The following is a 19685-nucleotide window of genomic DNA, read 5'->3' on the forward strand; positions in this document are numbered from 1 at the left end:
CCAGAAATAAAACCACATATATATGGTCAAATAATCTTTGATAAAGGGGCCAACAACACACAATGGAGAAAAGAAAGCCTCTTCAACAAATGGTGTTGGGAAAACTGGAAAGCCACATGCAAAAGAATGAAACTCGACTACAGCCTGTCCCCGTGTACTAAAATTAATTCAAAATGGATCAAAGACCTAAATATAAGACCTGAAACAATAAAGTACATAGAAGAAGACATAGGTACTAAACTCATGGACCTGGGTTTTAAAGAACATTTTATGAACTTGACTCCAATGGCAAGAGAAGTGAAGGCAAAGATAAATGAATGGGACTACATCAGAATAAAAAGTTTTTGCTCAGCAAGAGAAACTGATATCAAAATAAACAGACAGCCAACTAAATGGGAAATGATATTTTCAAACAACAGCTCAGATAAGGGCCTAATTTCCAAAATTTACAAAGAACTCATAAAACTCAACAACAAACAAACAAACAATCCAATAAAAAAATGGGAAGAAGACATGAATAGACACTTCTCCCAGGAAGAGATACAAATGGCCAACAGATATATGAAAAAATGCTCAGCTTCATTAGTTATTAGGGAAATGCAAATCAAAACTACAATGAGATACCACCTCACCCCTGTTAGATTAGCTATGATCAACAAGACGGGTAATAGCAAATGTTGGAGAGGCTGTGGAGAAAAAGGAACCCTCATTCACTGTTGGTGGGACTGTAAAGTAGTACAACCATTATGGAGGAAAGTATGGTGGTTCCTCAAAAAACTGCAAATAGAACTACCTTATGACCCAGCAATCCCTCTACTGGGTATATACCCCAAAACCTCAGAAACATTGATACATGAAGACACATGTAGCCCCATGTTCATTGCAGCACTGTTCACAGTGGCCAAGACATGGAAACAACCAAAAAGCCCTTCAATAGAAGACTGGATAAAGAAGATGTGGCACATATACACTATGGAATACTACTCAGCCATAAGAAACGATGACATCAGATCATTTACAGCAAAATGGTGGGATCTTGATAACATTATAAGGTGTAAAATAAGTAAATCAGAAAAAAACAAGAACTACATGATTCCATACATTGGTGGAACATAAAAATGAGACTAAGAGACATGGACAAGAGTGTGGTGGTTACCAGGGGTGGGGGGAGGGGGGACAGGGGGAGGGTTGGGGGGAGGGGGAGGGGCACAGAGAACTAGATGGAGGGTGGCGAAGGACAATCTGACTTTGGGCGAGGGGTATGCAACATAGTTTAATGACAAGATAACCTGGACATGTTTTCTTTGAATATATGTACCCTGATTTATTAATGTCATCCCATTACCATTAATAAAAATTTATTTAAAAAAAAAAAAAAAAAAAACAAAAAAAAACAAAGACAAAAACATAAGCTTCCAGTCAAGATGGCAACATAGGTAAACATGATACTTGTATCCTCCCACAACCACATCAAAATTACAACTAAACTACAAAACAACCATCAGTCAGAACCACCTGAAATCTAGCTAAACAGAAGTCCAACAACTAAGGATATAAAGTGGTAACTACATTAAGACTGGTAGTTGGGGTGGAGTTGTGGAATGGGCGGGTCCCACACACATGTGGCAGATAAAAAGCAGGAGGAATATCTTGGCTGAAGAGGTTCCCTCTCAGGAGCAAGGGGTCCCAGTCTCACACTGGGCTCCCTAGCCCAGGGTTTCAGTAACAGGAAGAGAAGTCTCTATAACTTCTGGCTGTAAAAACTAATGGGGATTGTGGCTGAATGAGACAAAGAGCTGCTGGAGTCCCAGATATTCCTCTTAAAGGGCCCATGCACAGACTTACTTGGACTCACTCCCTCTGAGCTCCAGTGCTGGGGCAGCAGCTTCAAAGGCACCAGGGATATACAGGAGGGACTGAATTGTCTGGCATCATAGTGAGAGGGGAGGGGCAGCTTTCTCCCAGACAGAAGTGCCAGCAGAGGCCACTGGTCTTTTTCTGAGCCTTCTCCCACAGAGTTGACAGGTAGGTGCCATATCTGAGTCTCTATCAGCCTGCTATCATTATTTTCCCTGCCTTGGTGATTCCCTGAGACCCTGCCCCAACCAGCCTGTGGACCCACCTAGGCTGCTTCCAGTGGTTTTTCCATATGAATAACTGTCTTGGCTAATGCTTCAGACTGTCCTAAAATCTCTCAATCAAGCAGCACCTGACCTTGCTGTGTCCCTTTACCTCTTGCTAAGTGGCCTCAGGCCCAGCACTAGCAGCAGCCTGCCTTGATTTGAAGGTTGGCCTCTCCTGGGCACCTCCAAGCCCAGCATAAGTAGCATCCATTTGCAAATTGCTTTGTAGCTCATTCTGGATGGCCCTAGGCAGAACAAAGGCTGTAGCTAACCTTGGCCTCCACCTTCTGAGGACCCCAGAGCCAGTGCAACTGGTGGATAACTTCAAACCACATTGAAGCACTACCCAACCACCTCCACAAGTGACACACTCAAGGAGTGGACTCACTGAGCACCAGAGCCCCACAGAAGTAAGTCCTGGTCTATGGGGTGGGCACCTGCACAGCTGATCTTCCATGGTGGTTGCAGCCAGTCGCAGTCAACTGACCTGGGAGTAAATCTCCCCAATTAATCTATTAACAACAATGAAGGCTCCACTACAACAGGAGGGTGCATACATCCCACATGAGGTGCATCTGGATTGCCAGCTCAGATAAACAGGGAGGCTATGCCACTGGACCTACAGACCACCTACTATATATATAAGGCTGCTCTACCAAGCCTGGCAGACATAACAGTTCTACCTAATACATAGAAACAAACACAGGGAGGCAACCAAAATGAGGAGACAAAGAAACATGTCCCAAACGAAAAACAGAACAAAACTTCAGAAAAGGAACTAAACAAAATGGAGACAAGCAATCTACTAGTTACAGAGTTCAAAACACTGGTAATTAGGATGCTCAATGAACCTAGGAGAAGAGTAGATAAACTTAGAACTACAACAAAAAGAGAGGATACATAAAAATAGAGATAGAAAACAAAAAATAATCAGTCAGATGGAATTCATCACCACCAAACCAGTATTACATAAAATATTAAAGGGTCTTCATTAAGAAGAAGAAAAAAAAAGTTCAAAAATACAAATAATAGCCCTGGCCAGTTGATTGGCTCAGCAGTAGAGCATTGGCCCTGATGTGCAAGTCCTGGGTTCAATTCCCAGCCAGGGCACGCAGAATAAGCGCCCATCTGCTTCTCCGCCCTTCCCCCTCTCCTTTCTCTCTGTATCTCTTTCTTTTCCTCTCCTGTAGCCAATGCTCCATTGGAGCAAAAAGTTGGCCTGGGCACTGAGGATGGCTCCACAGCCTCTGCCTCAGGTGCTAGAATGGCTCTGGTTGCAATAGAGCAACACCCTAGATGGGTAGAGCATCAACCCCTAGTGGCCATGCCAAGTGGATCCTGGTTGGGCACATGCGGGAGTCTGTCTTTCTGCCTCCCCACTTCTCACTTCAGAAAAATACAAAAAAAATAATACAAATAATAAAATGACAATAAATACATACCTATCAACAATTGAATCTAAAAAACAAACAAGCAGAACAGAAACAGACTTATAGATACAGAAAACGTTTTGATGGTTACCAGATAGGAAGGGGGTGGGGGTAGAGGTGAAAAAGGTGAAAGGATTAAGAACTACAAATTGGTAGTTACAGAATAGTCACAGGAATTTAAAGTACAGCATGTGCAATATAGACAATAATAATAACTATGTATGGGCCCTGGCCGGTTGGCTCAGTGGTAGAGCATCGGCCTGGCGTGCAAGGGGTCCTGGGTTCGATTCCCGGCCAGGGCACACAGGAGAAGCACCCATCTGCTTCTCCACCCCTCCCCCTCTCCTTTCTCTCTGTCTCTCTCTTCCCCTCCAGCAGCCGAGGCTCCATTGGAGCAAGGATGGCCCGGGCGCTGGGGATGGCTCCTTGGCCTCTGCCCCAGGCGCTAGAGTGGCTCTGGTCGCAACAGAGCGACGCCCCAGAGGGGCAGAGCATCGCCCCCTGGTGGGCGTGTCAGGTGGATTCCGGTCGGGCGCATGCAGGAGTCTGTCTGACTGTCTCTCCCCGTTTCCAGCTTCGGAAAAATACAAAAAATAAAAATAAAAAAAATAATAACTATGTATGATGTCAGATGGATACAAGATACAAGCTTACTTAGGAAGCTATTTAATGTCTAATCACTGTCTTGTACATCTGAAATTAATATAATTTTGCATGTCAACTATAATTGAAAAATAAATTACAGTGGTACCTTGAGATACAAACAGACCAACATACGAATTTTTTAAGATACAAGCTGCGACTCGGTCCGTATTTTCTTTCGAAATCTGAGCGAAATTCCAAAATATGAGTCATGATTCGGCAAGCTGCCACTAGTTGGCACGTTGGTGCATGGGTCCAGTATCGGCAGTTTGATATACAAGTTGACTGACTTACGAGCTCGGTTACAGAACAAATTAAATTTGTATCTCAAGGTACCAGTGTATTTAAAAATAAAGAATTCATAAAGCTAATACTTAAATGAGCACCTAATAAAGTGATTCTGTTTGACTACACTGTTCTACCGTTCTATAGTTCAACTTCTGGCATATTTTAATTTTTTTATTTTAATTTTTTTTTTTTTTTGTATTTTTCCAAAGTTAGAAGTGGAGAGGCAGACAGACTCCTGCATGCGCCCAACCAGGATTCACCTGGCATGCCCACCAGGGAGCAATGCTCTGCCCATCTGGGGCCTTGCTCTGATGTGGCTGAAGCCATTCTAGCACCTGAGGCAGAGGCTATGGAGCCGTCCTCAGTGCTGGGGCCAACTTTGCTCCAATGGAGCCTTGGCTGCTGGAGGGGGGAGAGACAGAGAGGAAGGAGAGGGGGAAGGGTAGAGAAGCAGATGGGTGCTTCTTCTGTGTGCCCTGGCCAGGAATTAAACCCAGGACTTCCACACACCGGGCCAATGCTCTACTGCTGAGCCGACTGGCCAGGGCCCCTAATGGCATATTTTTAATCACACATTTATCTACTTACTCCAGAACCCAGCAATTCTATTTCTGGTATTTATCCAAAATAAATAAACACATGTGTTCAGAAGGAAATAAAAAAAAGAGTGTTCTGATATATTTTTAAATGGTTGCTCTTTCCCCTCACCCAGCAGGAAGCACAAGAGAGGGGAGAAAGGAACAATTCTGAAGTATACCAGAGTACTCTGCTTTTTGTGGGAGTTTTTGTTATTTACTGTGAGAACCTGTGGTCTATCTACTGGTAACATTCACAAAGTGTGGGGGAGTCCCTACAACTGTCCCCCACCAAGTTTTTAATGCTCAGGCTTGTCCTCACTATGCCTCCAGCAATTACAGTCTCAGGTTTTCCTACCCCTGCATAGGTTTCTGCAGCAGTTTCCATTTACGAGTCTGCGCTCCAGTACCCATGACTGCCTGTATTCGCCTGTCTCTCCAATCTTGGGGGCAGTTGTTTACCTTGTGTCCTTACCACTTTCTTATGAATCTAAGAAGAATGACAGGTTTTTCAGATTGTTCAGTTTTTTACTTGTTAGACTCCAAGTGGTAACTTCCAAGCTCCTTACACGAGGAACCAGAAAACTATTATAATATCCCTGAAATTGGTAAACAGATATATTTTTTTAAATATCTGAATGCATCATGATTTTATCCATTCAACTCCATCCTCTTTCAGTTGTCATTTCGGTCTGAAAAGGCCCATAATTTTTTAGCCACTTAGGACCCTTGCCAAGTCTTCACCTACAATAGTTCAGTCACAATAAATACAGTAACTCTTGTCAGGGAAACCACACTTCCTTTCTTCTTCCCCTGCCCTTCAACTTCTTGGTATCCCTCCAATACAAGTAAAATCTGTCGCTGTCCATACTAGAGATAATAAGAGAAAAGAACATAGATCTAGACTGCCACAAACACCCATCTTCCTTCTTAAACATCCTATTCAGCATCCACATGAACACTCTCAAGATCTTATTTCTCCTCATTCCCTGAAGATTCCTGAGTTGAGGGTAGCATATAAGAGGAGGGAGCTGGGACCCTGGGGCTCACTTACCTCTGAAAGAGCTCTCTGCAGCACACATAGGTCTCATAGGTTCGATTGGTGAAACTTGTGTTTAGGAAGGAGACGCAGTCAGTTTCAGCTCCCCTGGGAACATAGAGGATTCCTGGATAAAGAAGACACGGATACGATTCTGAGGGGAAGATTTTACACATGTTCCTGAAGGCTCTTAATAATTTGGGTATAAATTGGAGAACATTATAGATTTGGTGCCTTTTCTATATGTCTGTGAAATGGTTAAATCAATATCCTGAGGGAGATCTTGTCAGGATCTAGGTATGTGATTTCTGCCAAGAGACTGAGCTGAGGTACCTACCTGCCACACAGGCACTGATAAGAGATACACAGGCACCTGTGAAGAGGGCACGGACCACAACCTTGGACAAGTCACTCTTCCGGTGGGGTACCATTGATGCTGCAGACAACAAAACAAAGTAACTTGATCTCTTCCTTACCAGCCGATTCTGGTATTTCCCATGAGCCCCAAGTGAAGAATGAACAGCTAATGAATAGGTTTTTTTTACCACTAACCATCAGAGGCTAACCAGCAGTACCCAAAGAAGCATGTATATACATTACTCCTAAAGGTTCTCTAACTCAAACATTCCCCAGGTCAAGGAATGTGTGTCTGACCCTAACCTCAGTGGTTCCATGAACATCCCCAAGATGTATCTGGATCAAGGAAGGCTCCAGTTTGCTCCAGACAGACACATATACCTGGGTGTTCACTAGTTGAGATTTGCACTCTTAAGCTGGGACCAGAATTAGATGGACTGTGTTGAGCTAGAGGGATAAGGAGCAACATTCCTCTGAGCCTTAGTCACATGATGCACAGCCTACTGCGAGATGCAATCTCACAGTCAGGCATCAGAATTAGAACAGTACAGATGAGTATGTAACAAAAAGGAAAAAATAAACCAAAGGAAATTGTTTCACCCTTAAATTGTTTAATCAGCTACCAAATAAATAAGTTCATGATTCTACCACAGAATATGAGTACTCTAATACATGGACACACTGAACTGTATTCCCTCTTAGACTTTATTTCTAAGTTGGATCTTTGAAACTCTTGGAATCGGCAAGTCATTCTCCCTTCCCAGGCCCTCAAGGACAACTACACTTTCCTCATATTATTTCATCCAGCCACCCCCCACTTTCAGCAATATCTTCAGCAATCTAAATGTGCCTGTGTCTGCTTCAAATATTCCCCCCACATCTGGTGATTTGTAGCTTTTAACCCAACACTTGATACCACTCGCTCTTACTATCTATCTGCCTTATGTGTCTGATGATTTTATCTGTCTCCTAATTCCCTGTGAACTCCTACTTCTGTGAAGACGACTGGTGAGCAGCCTAATTTCACAAAGTACGTTTGCTACTGAATTTTTTTTAAAGTATCTTTATTTATATATTCACTATGCCCATTTAATGGCACAATAAAAGTAATATTATTATAATCTTCCTCAAAGGGAAAATAAAAATAAAATAGGTCTTTTGGGCCTCCCATCAGAAGGAAATAAGAGAAACAGAAATTGAGAATATAAACCCAGCTTGGGCTCCATGCATAGCTGGGTAGCATGATTGCCTTAACTCCAAATTAACTGCACCTGAAAGGGCCCATCTCCCATCAGCTTCTCTGTCTGGTCACAACTTGTACTGAAGCTGGCTTATTGGGTAGCTGAGGAAATGAATTAACTCACTCAAGCCTCCTAGTGTGATTCCTATGGAACTAAGATTGGCAAATCCACAGAGTGAAAATGTTGTAATGATTTCAGCTCTCACCTGGGAAAAACAAAAATAAATAAATATAAATAAACTCAGTTCCGAATGTGCAGTCATATAATCATGACAGAAGTTCCAGAGATACAGAACCCCCAGGCTTGTCCATACTGCCCTAAGGAAAATGAAAAAGCTGCTCAGGAAATAATCACTTCCTGAGTTATTATAGGAATAATGATATGGAAACCAAAATGGGCCTGTTTGCTCAACACTCTTTTTCTTGAAATCCATGAAAGACAAGGCACAAGAATGAGGATGATTGAGAGGGAAGAGATAAACAGAGGGAGAGAGAAAAGAGATCCATTTATAGCAATTTAAACTTATAAATAAAGAAGGAAACCTTAGATCGTGAAAAATAGTGTCTAACCTGGACTTCTCCAACTGTAAAGACCCAACAATTACACTGTGGGAGAAGTTGGGTCAGAGTGTAGGGGTGGACTAGCACACGGACCTAGGGTAGCTGGGGCACTGGAGCTAAGCATACTGTTCTGCTTACTTTGTGGTTAGGCCTGGACACTGGAAAGGGACCCATGGGTGTAAAAGAAACTTTTGCATAACATTTTCTGTCTGCCCCCAAACAATTTATACTTCTGTGGATTGTCACTTACAGAAATCCACTGTTTCTTGCCCCCAATCCACTCTTCCACTCCAGAGAGACGTTTGTTCTTGTATTGAGACAGTTGCTCATAGGCCACAAACTCATTTGTGAAGAACTTGATCCCCACCATCTCAGCCACCATTGGACAATCTGCCCACTCTACACCCATCATGAAAACCATGGGCCTTAGGATATAGGAGCAAATAACCTAGGTAAAAAGAAAGACATATTCCAGGAAAAGAAAGAACATATAACACAGGTCAGGACCCAAAGACTTTCTCTGGAGCCTTAATTCAGTCTCCTTCACTCTTCTATCTATGCTCTCAGTTAGCTCACTGAGGGTCAGGTGGGCATGCACAGTTCTAGGCCTACTAGAGGAATAGCCCAGCAAATGCCTTCTTTACCTGGAAAGTGAGCCCCTGTATGTCTACCAGTTCCCCCAGCCAGGAGAGGGCAGCATTGATGAAGGCCAACACAGCCAAAAAGGCAATTAGGTTGGCTGCAACGTTAGCAGCGAGGCCTACAGCATCTGTGGCTCCATTGCTGGCAGCTTCCAGGACATTCTTCTCCTTCCTGTAGGTGTTGGGCATAGGAAAAGAGTATGGTGTCTGGATTAGTTTCAGTCTCTCACAGAAAAGAAATCCTACTTTCTCTGTGGTGCAGGAGTGAAGAAGGAAGGTGCAAGATGGAGTTCCTTAGTGACCCTTTTGGTGGAAATGACACTGAAGCAGTGTCAGATTTACTTGCCATAAAACTGCACTGACACCAGGACAGAGAATACTTGTATGCAGAAGACAGAGGCGGGTGGAGGATTAAACAAACAAAATCAACAGGTTAGCTGGAGATAGAGGTAGAGGAGAGGGGATATGGAGTCAGACAACTCTTTCTCCAGGACACTTAAAGCTGCCACCACCACAGCACTACTCTTTTTTTTTTAAATTGATTTTTAGAAAGAAAGGGAGAGAGATAGAGACAGAGAGAGAGAAACATCAATCTGTTGTTCCACTCATTCATGCCACCATTAGTTGATTCTTGTATGTGCCCTGACCATGGCTGAACTATAACCTCAGCCTGTAGGGATGATGATCCAACCAACTAAGCTACCCAGCCAGGGCCCCACAGAACTACTTGTGACTCACCATTTCCCAAATTATATGCCTCATTGGACTCACCCACGGGGCAATTTTACCCCCTCCGCATTCTTAAACTTGGATTCCTCCACTTCTGGATAAACCAGCTTTGACAAGGCAAGAGCAGAAGGGGCAGCCATCACAGATGCAGAAATCAAGTATGACGCTTCAATCTGTAAGGCCAGACTGAGGAATCAGTGTCTGCAGACTTGGGCTCACCCAGAAGAGAGCAAACAGACTGTGCCTACCCCGAAGGATATGAAGGCTCCCAACACAGTGCCTGAAATGGTGGCAAACCCTCCAGTCATCACTGCATGGATTTCAGAGAGTGTCATGTCTGCAAGGTAGGGACGGACAAGCAGAGGTGCCTCTGTCTAAGAACAAGGAGAAGCAAGTCATATTCAAGATGGTGCAACCCCCTACCCCAGAGTGTCCAGCCCAGCCCTAGGGACACATTCCTCTAGTGAGGTGCCCTTCCAGCATGGAGCTCTATTTATAGGCCCTCCCAGCATCAGCCTTACTCTCTCTGGCACCAAATCATATCCTGGCTGGCATTGTTCTCATCATTTTCATACATGTTTATCTCATTTATTTAAGTTTTAAAATGCTATGGAAGAGAAATATACAGTAAGTCCTCACTTAACATAGATAGGTTCTGTGACTTTCAGCAAAACAATGTATAATGAAACCAGTTTTACCATAGACTAATTGATATAAACAAAAGTTAAGTTCCTATGGCATCTCATCAACTTTATAATGAAACAAAATTGAATGAAATACTTTTTTTCCAGACATTATTCGAGGACCTGCTGTGCTCAATGACCTTACACAATACAGTGTACTTCCTGAGCACATATTAGTTGCTTAAAAAGTACTCATTAAATGCATTGCAAATAGATTATTAAAACCTAATGTTGATGAATCAATAGAAATGTTTGTAAAAATAATATGGAGTTATGAAGACCCAACCCTGTAAACTGTATTTAGTATCAACCTAAGATAATGTTCTTTATCATTTAATGAGTGACAACTATGTACTTAGTACTGTACTAGATGCTAGGGATATTAACACAAACAAGGCAAAGTTCTTTCTCTTAGGAGCTTATAGTCTGGCAGAGAAACTAAGCTGATTGTGGATAATTTCAGTAACATGGTGTGCTATGGTAGAAGGATGCAGAAGTAAGTACTCTGAAAATTGCTTCAGAAACAGTTAACAAACATAGGGCCTTAAAAGAGAAAGACCCCAATACTGATTTCTTGTCAATTTGACAAGCCACTGTCCCTGAAATTGAGCTCATCAGTCAATAGCATATATCGAGCACCTATTCCATATGAATGTATTAAACAGTGTGTTATGGGGAAGAGCCTTGGTGTCAGCATTGAGCAAGGCAAGCTATTGCCTCCTTAGAGATCCTGGAAAACAAGGCTCACACGGAGAAACCAGAGCCATAGAGTGAATAACCTTCATATTTCCCCAAATTCCCATGTAAGAAGTTGGATCCATGGTTAAAGATGTCCAAACTAACTGTGCCCAGGTAAGTATTATCACACATGAAAGGTAAAAGCAATGAGCTGAGTTTCCTCTGAACTTGTGAGGTTGTTTTTTTACCAGCAATTGGCTGCCCATACAGTTCATTTATTTGACTTCTCAGGAAAAAATACTTCTTTCAACCTGTTTTCTGCCACATTATTTTTCCCTAGAAAAAAAGATCAGAAGGGTACTTACCATACCCACAAAGATATTTCCTGCCACAGCCAGGGTCTCTGTGGCAGTGGTGCCCATGGTGACTTGCAAAAACCAGGCGATCTAAAGGGAAACAAAGACCTAAGCCAGCAATTTGCAACTTCATGACACTCATAAACTAATTACTAAGATTCTGCAGCACACCAAAAGATACATATTTTTTGCAGATCTGAAAAACAATGAGTATAATTTTGATTCATTCAGACCAGATGGCTTTTGTTGTGTTGGCTGTTGCCATTTTTTTTATTTGACAATCTAAGGGAACAGAGGTCAGTGCCCCTGACTAAATAGTCAGGTATTGCATGTTTAAAAAATTCCTGTGGCATACCAGTTGGAAATCACTGACTTAAACAGTTAACATTAGCAGGAATCTTGGAGAGTATCCAGCAAATCCCTCTCCCCCTCATCCATTCTACTGGTAAGGAAACTAAGGCTGAGAGAAGTGGAGTGCTGAGCTCAAGGCCACAAAGCAAGTTACAGACAGAGCCTGGACCTGAACTCAGGACTCTTGACTTCCAGAACTCGTAGATTATAACTCAGTGTGAAATGGCAATCCAGTCCATTTTCTCTTCCTGCTCTGCCCCTCAGCCTACCTATAGCCTGGGCCTCACCATCCAATATCAGGCATGCTTGAGAGTTTGCCTTTTTATATCAGTTTTAACATCTAGACATATGAGCATTTTTTCAAAGTAAATGTCACTTTCATGCTTCTTCACAGATCATAAAATGAAAGCGCACCTCCTGAATGGGGTGGGAGAATGACTCACCTTCTGAACTACCCACTGCACAAGGCCCAGGTAGTAGAGAATGGACATCACGCATCCAAAGAAAATGATGATTGGTAAGGCCTGTAATGAGAATGACATGCAACTAATGAGATATTACAATAGCCCTCCCTTATCCATGGTTTTACTTTCTCTGGTTTCTGCTAACCACAGTTAACTGGTCAGAAAATATGTAAGGCATACAATTCATCGGTTTTATATTGTGCGCCATTATGAGTAGCATGATGATGCTTTGTGCTGTCTTGCTCTGTCCAGCCTCAGACATGAATCATCCCCTTGTCTACTATATACTTGGTATACATTATCTACCTTCCCATTAGTCACTTAGTAGCTGGCTAAGTTATCAGGTCAACTGTCAGTATCTAAGTGCATGTGTTTGAGTAACCCTTATTTTACTTAGGACCCCAAAGCACAAGACTAGTGATGCTGGAAATCTGGATATGCCAAAGAGAATCCATAAAGTGCTTCCTTTAAGAGAAAAAGTGGACATTATTAACTTAATAAGAAAAGAAAAATATCATATGCTGATGTCATTAATATGTATGATAAGAACAAATCTTCTATCTGTGAAATTGCCTAATTTATAAATTAAACTTTATCAAAGGTATGTATGTATAGAGGAAAAAGTGGGATATATAGAATTTGGTACTATCTGAAGTTTCAGGCTTCCACTGGCGGTCTTGGAATGTATGTATCCCTTGCAGGTAACGGGGGACTACTGTAAGAATGTGCTCATGTATGCCATAAATTGACTGTTTCAGGCCTCTAAATTAAGTTCTCAGCTTTCCAAGAGCAGCTGATACAGTGGATATTTAAAAATAAGCTAGTTTAGGAATAAATTATAAATATATCACATATCTATTATCCCATTAGTACTAAGCCACAAGAAGATGTTTCCTGAGCCTTTCTCCCTTGCTCTTATTTTATTGCAACTTCAGGATGGTAATAATCAATGGGCAAGAGATTGGTGCCGTTCCTTCTACTGATGGGATCAAATCCTCTTCTTAGGGTCAAATTGGTATATAGATTAGCCATATATATATGGTATATATCTCTTGGGCACACATTTTCATCCTCTGCTTAACACCTCTCCCCACACTGACCCTCATTCTTGCCTAAAACACAGATATGACCTGAAAAGCAAAGGCACTCTTGATCAGCATATCCCCAAAGACAAAGCTGGAGCCAGCTACAGTGTAGTTCAGGAAAATCTGAAAGAAAAGAGAGAGAGAGAGAGTGAGTGAACAATAGTGAAGCAAAGTAGGACACAGAGAAATACTCAATCAGCCTCACGCATGAGTAGGTCCTACTGCCATTACTGAAAGTTGCTCTCCTTTAGACAACACGGGGGCAGATTGTATACACACAAGCCACTCACTGAATGACAGAACACTGAGCGAGCGGTTCAGTTCTCTTTATTTACATGATTAGCTTTCCCCTAATAGTATGCTCTTTCCTTTCCCGCCCGATTTCCCACCACCATCATTAACAAGACATAGTCCAATCTCTGTATATTTCCCCCAAATCTTCTTTTTCTAAGATTCTAAAAGAGCAGAGCCCTCACATTCAGTTTCTCATACCTGAACCTGGTTTCCCAGCCATTGAAATGCATTAAATCCAGGATCAGTTCTGATGATCAAGATCCCAAAGACAAACTGAAGACCCAGGCCCCAAAGCACTGTCCTCCAGGACACCTGGGACCAATAAGAACATTTTTCCAAAGTGAATTCTAAACCATACTTGTCCATTATCTGGTTGGGGTTTTAAACATGGCTAAATGTACTCTGGGTGAAACTAACCTAAGATGTTAACAGGAAATCTGGGGTAGGGTGGAGTAGTGAACAAGGGAAACAGCAATAATATATAAAAAAGGCGACATATGTCCATATATTTTTTAAACTGTGCCTACAGGTTAGGTGACAGACATGCATACATACATAAATACAAACAGAAGCATCAGAAACCAATACTTTAATATTACTATGTGCAATGCAAGCTGCTTCTCTACTGTGTTTTATTTTCTTTCTTTTTCCTTTTTTTCCTTTTGTTCTTTCTTTAACATCGTCCTAGATCCACAAATTTGATATCAAGGCTCATTAATAGATTACATCTACCATTTGAAAATGAGTGATCTAGAGCCTCTGAAAACTTTAAAATTTCTCTTAGGAGCAAAATCATCAATAAAGCAAACTCCAGAGACTGTAAAGAACTTAGTCCTCCCACAGTCAACATCATAGTAACTGGGCAACAACTATAGGTGTTTCCCCTTAAGATCAGGAACAAGACAGTGATGTCTGCCTTCACCACTCCTATTCAACATAGTGCTGGAAGTCCTAACCACAGCAATCTGACAAGAAGAAGACTAAAAGGCATCCAAATTGGAAAGGAATAAGTAAAGCTGTCATTATTTGCAGGTGACATAATTCTATAGATCGAGAACCCTATATAATTCACCAAAAAACCCACTAGAACTGATCAATGAATTCAGTAAAGTAGCAAGATACAAAATAAATATCCAGAAATCAGTTACTTTTTTATATACCAATAATGAACTATCAGAAAGGGAAACTAACAAAGCAACCCCATTCACAATCACTTCAAAAAGACTAAAACACTTAGCCTGACCTGTGATGGTGCTGTGGATAAAGTGTTGACCTGGAATGCTGAAGTCGCCAGTTCAAAACCCCAGGCTTGTCCAGTCAAAACACATACCAGAAGCAACAACTATGGGTTAATGCTTCCTGCCTTTCACCCATCACCTTTCTTTCTCTAAAATCAAGAAATAAAATCTTTAAAAAAAAAAGAAAATACTTAAGAATAAATTTAACCAAGGATATAAAAGACTTGTGCTCTGCCCTGGCCGGTTGGCTCAGCGGTAGAGCGTCGGCCTAGCGTGCGGAGGACCCGGGTTCGATTCCCGGCCAGGGCACACAGGAGAAGCGCCCATTTGCTTCTCCACCCCTCCGCCGCGCTTTCCCTCTCTGTCTCTCTCTTCCCCTCCCGCAGCCTAGGCTCCATTGGAGCAAAGATGGCCCGGGCGCTGGGGATGGCTCTGTGGCCTCTGCCCCAGGCGCTAGAGTGGCTCTGGTCGCAATATGGCGACGCCCAGGATGGGCAGAGCATCGCCCCCTGGTGGGCAGAGCGTCGCCCCTGGTGGGCGTGCCGGGTGGATCCCGGTCGGGCGCATGCGGGAGTCTGTCTGACTGTCTCTCCCTGTTTCTAGCTTCAGAAAAATGAGAAAAAAAAAAAAAAAAAAAAAAAAAAAAAAAAAAAAAAAGAAGACTTGTGCTCAGAAAATTATAAGACAATGAAGAATGAAATTGAAGAAATAAGTAGAAGCATATACTGTATTCATGGATAGGAAGAATTAACATCATTAAAATGTCTATACTACCCAAACCAATCTACAGATTCAGTGCAATGCTTATTAAAATACCAATGAAATATTTCACAGGTATAGCACAAATATTTAAAAATTTATATGGAATTTTCTGACCAGTGTTGGTGCAGTGGAGTGTTGACCTAGGAGGCTCAGGTCCCAGGTTTGAAACCCTGAGGATGCCAGCTTGAGCATGAGATCACCAGCTTGGCATGGGGACACCAGATCCCAAGGCCATTGGCTTGAGCCCAAGGTCATAGGCTTGAGCAAGGTGTCACTGGCTCAACTTGAGCCCCCTGGTCAAGGCACATATGAGAAGCAATCAATGAACAACTAAAGTGATGCAACTACAAATTGATGCTTCTCATCTCTCTCCCTTCCTCTCTCTCTCTCTTTCTCAAAAAAAAAATTATATGGAACCAAAAAGACCCCATATACCCTCAGCAATATTAAGAAAGAATAACAAAGTTGGAGGTATCACAATACCTGATACCAAACTATAATACAAGGTCATAGTATTCAAAACAGCATGGTACTGGTATAAAAAGAGATATAGATTAATGGAACAGAATAGAGAGCTCAGAAATAAACCAACACCTTTATAATCAGTTAATATTTGACAAAAGAGGCAAGAACATACAATGGAATATACATAGTCTATTCAGAAAATGGTGCTGGGAAAATTGGACAGATACATGCAAAAAAATGAAACTGGACCAACTTCTTACATCATACACAAGAATGAATTCAAAATGGATTTAAGACTTGAAACCATACCAATCCTAGAAGAAAACATAGGCAGTAAAATCTTAGACATTTCTTGTAGTAATATTTTTTATGACATATCTTCTCAAGCAAGGGAAACAAAAAAAAATAAACAAATGGGACTACATCAAACTAAGAAGTTTTTGCACAGCAAAGGAAACCATCAACAAAATAAAAAGACAACCAACTGAATGGGAGAACATATTTGCCACCACATCTGATAAGGGCTTAATAGCCTTAATAAGTAACTTATAAAACAACACCAAATAAACAGTTCAATTAAGAAATGGGCAAAAGACCTGCATAGACACTTCTCCAAAGAAGACATACAGATAACTAATAGACATAAGAAAATATGTCACTAATCATCAGAGAAATGCAAGTTAAAACCACAATGAGATATCACCTCACACCTGTCAAAATGGCTCTCATTAATAAATGAACAAACAAGTGTTGGAGAGGATGGAGAGAAAAGGGAACCCTCATATACTGTTGGTGGTGCATGCAGATTGGTGCAGCCACTGTAGAAAGCTGCATGGAATTACCTCAAAAAATAAAAAATGGAACTGCCTTATGATCTAGTGATTCCACTTCTGGGAATATATTTGAAAAAACCCAAAACACTAATTCTAAAGAATATATGTACCCCTAGTTCATCGCAGCATTATTTACAACTAGCTGTACCCGGTCACGCATTGCTGTGGCTCAGTCTGGTTAAATGGAAAGAAAAGAAAAGAGAAAGCACACGTTTCTAATATGTTTAATTTCACAATGCTTGTGGGTATACAAAATTTTTTGTTGTTCCATTGTCTGTGCAGATATAGAGATTGTCTGTCTTGCTGACTCTAGAACACACAACACATAATCGTAAAATATTTAGTATAGCGTGTGTTGCTTTTACGTCCAACAAATGGCGCTGTTTTTCAAAAAAGCATGTTTTTACCTGTCACAGATGTGACATCTATATAATAGTAGGTATATAAAAACACACGTACATTCATAGGTATATAAAAACACGTGTGTATTTGAATGCAATGTTGTGTCAAAATTTCAAAGCAATCGGTGAAGAACTTTCAGAGATTTAAGATTTTGAACAAACGAACATTTACATTTTTATATATATAGATAGCCAAGATTTGGAAGAAGCCCGAGTGCCCTCCAGTAGATAAATGGATAAAAAAGCTGTGATACATTTACGCAATGTAATACTACACAGCCACAAAAAAGAAGAAAATACTACCTTCTGCAACACCATGAATGGACCTGGAGAGTATTATGCTAAGTGAAATAAGCCAGTCAGAGAAAGACAAGTACCATATGATTTCACTTATATGTGGAATCTAATGAACAAAATAAACTAACAAACAAATTAGAAACATACTCATAGATACAGAGAACAAACTGTCAGAGGAGATGGGGGTGGGGGGGCTGGGTGAAAAAGATAAAGGGATTAAGCAAAAAACAAAACAAAACAAAAAACTCATAGACACAGACAACATGTGGAGATTATCAGAGGGAAAGAGGGGTATGGGGAGGTAGAAGAGAGTAAAGGGGGGGATAAATGGTGATGGAAGGAGACTTGGTTTGAGGTGGTAAACACGCAATACAAAATACAGATGATGTATTATAGAACCGTACACCTGAAACCTATATAATTTTTATTAACCAATTTCACTCCGATAAATTTAATTTAAAAACTTTTTTTAAAAGAACTTAGTTCTATGCTTATGTGATCAATATTTCACTTTGTATGGCCCTTCGCCCACCCTGCATACCCCAAACTCACTGCACTGTGGTGTTTGGAGCAGGCAAAGAGGATGAGGATGAACATGCAGATTCCTGCAAAGGACACCAGCTGCTCTGGCCTTTGTGCTGTGTCTAGAACCAGCCACAGGATAAGGCCAACCAAGGAGACTCCAACGAACACCCTGAGGAGGGAATGTCAATACCATGTCATCAACTCAATGAAAGATAACAAAAAATTAACCTTACCTTTAAAAAATAGAAGTTCACCCCAAGAGTAAGTGAAATAACTCAATAAATTCAACACAGAGACATATATTGAGAATCATTCATCTGGTAGTTTCCTAGCAGCTCTCTCTCCAATTCTTATACAGTACTCATGGAATGAAGTCGAAAGAGTCCAACAAATGACACAAATCATCTGATTTCCTTTCCTCAAACTTCCATATCAAAAAGATGTGACATAAAGACTTGTTCTTTAAGCTTGTTCTAATGAATAACCACAATATTTTTAAAAGGAGAAAAATTATGCATGGTCTTCCCACATGAATCTTCACCAAATTCCCAGCCATTCCAAGGGCAAGAGTACTGGCTAAGCCCAGTGGTGGGATTCAGCTGGTTCGCACTGGTTCAGTAGAACTGATATCTAATTTTGTTGAATTCAGCAAACCAGTTGTTAAAATGGCGCTTGTAATCAAGGTTATCTCTAAGATGGGTGGCTGGGTAGCCACCCAATGTGAAAATCACAAATTTACATTCCTTACTCTTTTTTTTAATTTAAAATTTTTTTTATTTATGGATTTTTAGATAAAGGGGAGAGAGAAAGAGAGAGAGAGAGAAACAGGAAGCATCAACTCATAATAGTTGCTTCCCATAGGTGCCTTGACCAGGCAAGCCCAGGGTTTCTAACCAGCGACCTCAGCATTCCAGGTTGACACTTTATCCACTGCGCCACCACAGGTCAGGCCTCCTTACTCCTTTTTAATTTTCATTTGCACAACAGATAAAGAACACAGCTGATGATACAGGATAAAAGTGAAGAAAATTGCAAGTGAGGATGCTAATCAAAAAGCAATATGGAAAAGAAAACATCTTAACAGTTTTGTTGTTTTTTGTCGGGTATTATTTAATATTTTTTCACTAATATTTTAAAACTCTTATAATCTAGTTTTGTATACCTCTTTTATTGTTCTTATTTAAATATTAAATGCATGAAATAATAATCTACCTTTCAGCATATCAATTTTTTTATACTTAAAATGGCCATTAGGGTAGAGAACTGTTTTTTTTTAATTATTTGAATCCCACCACTGGCTAAGCCACGAATCAACCCTTATGGTCTTATGGTCTCTTGATATACCAAGCATGCTTGATTGATATGCACACTAGTTTCCTGATGTCTGAGTGTTGGGGTCATTTCAGTTCAAAGGGAAAAGAATTAGAGGGGAGAGCACATATGAAAAGAAAACAGGTGCTCTCTCCCCCTCTAGGGAGAACACCAGCACCTTTCCGGTCCCCCCTCTTCTTCCCTCCGGGAGCCTCACCTTTGCCTTTCTCTCTCCTGAGCTCCAAGGGCCCTTCTTCTGCCTCTGTAACTTATTTCCTGAGCCTATGCAGCCCAGCTGGCTCACGTCTACTACCTCC

At 41.2% G+C, this 19685-nt stretch overlaps 1 protein-coding gene across 2 annotated transcripts in view; it reads right to left on the bottom strand.

Annotated features, from left to right (window-relative positions):
• SLC28A2 (solute carrier family 28 member 2) overlaps window positions 1-19685 on the bottom strand; it is a 52979-nt gene that overhangs the window by 18924 nt on the left and 14370 nt on the right. For both annotated transcript variants that reach the window (XR_010752021.1, XM_066388502.1), the window contains exons 6-17: window positions 18085-18226; window positions 13735-13848; window positions 13288-13365; window positions 12137-12217; window positions 11352-11432; window positions 9874-9999; window positions 9668-9798; window positions 8900-9068; window positions 8506-8703; window positions 7819-7900; window positions 6435-6533; window positions 6113-6224 (exon numbers count right to left, since the gene is read on the bottom strand). Coding sequence is in view for 1 of the 2 variants with exons in the window: in XM_066388502.1 (XP_066244599.1) it covers window positions 6113-6224; window positions 6435-6533; window positions 7819-7900; window positions 8506-8703; window positions 8900-9068; window positions 9668-9798; window positions 9874-9999; window positions 11352-11432; window positions 12137-12217; window positions 13288-13365; window positions 13735-13848; window positions 18085-18226 (1413 nt within the window). In the remaining variant the exon portion in view is untranslated. The remainder of the gene's footprint in view (window positions 1-6112; window positions 6225-6434; window positions 6534-7818; window positions 7901-8505; window positions 8704-8899; window positions 9069-9667; window positions 9799-9873; window positions 10000-11351; window positions 11433-12136; window positions 12218-13287; window positions 13366-13734; window positions 13849-18084; window positions 18227-19685) is intronic.

Source organism: Saccopteryx leptura, chromosome 6 (genome assembly GCF_036850995.1).
Source record: "Saccopteryx leptura isolate mSacLep1 chromosome 6, mSacLep1_pri_phased_curated, whole genome shotgun sequence".
Classification (NCBI taxonomy): Eukaryota; Metazoa; Chordata; class Mammalia; order Chiroptera; family Emballonuridae; genus Saccopteryx; species Saccopteryx leptura.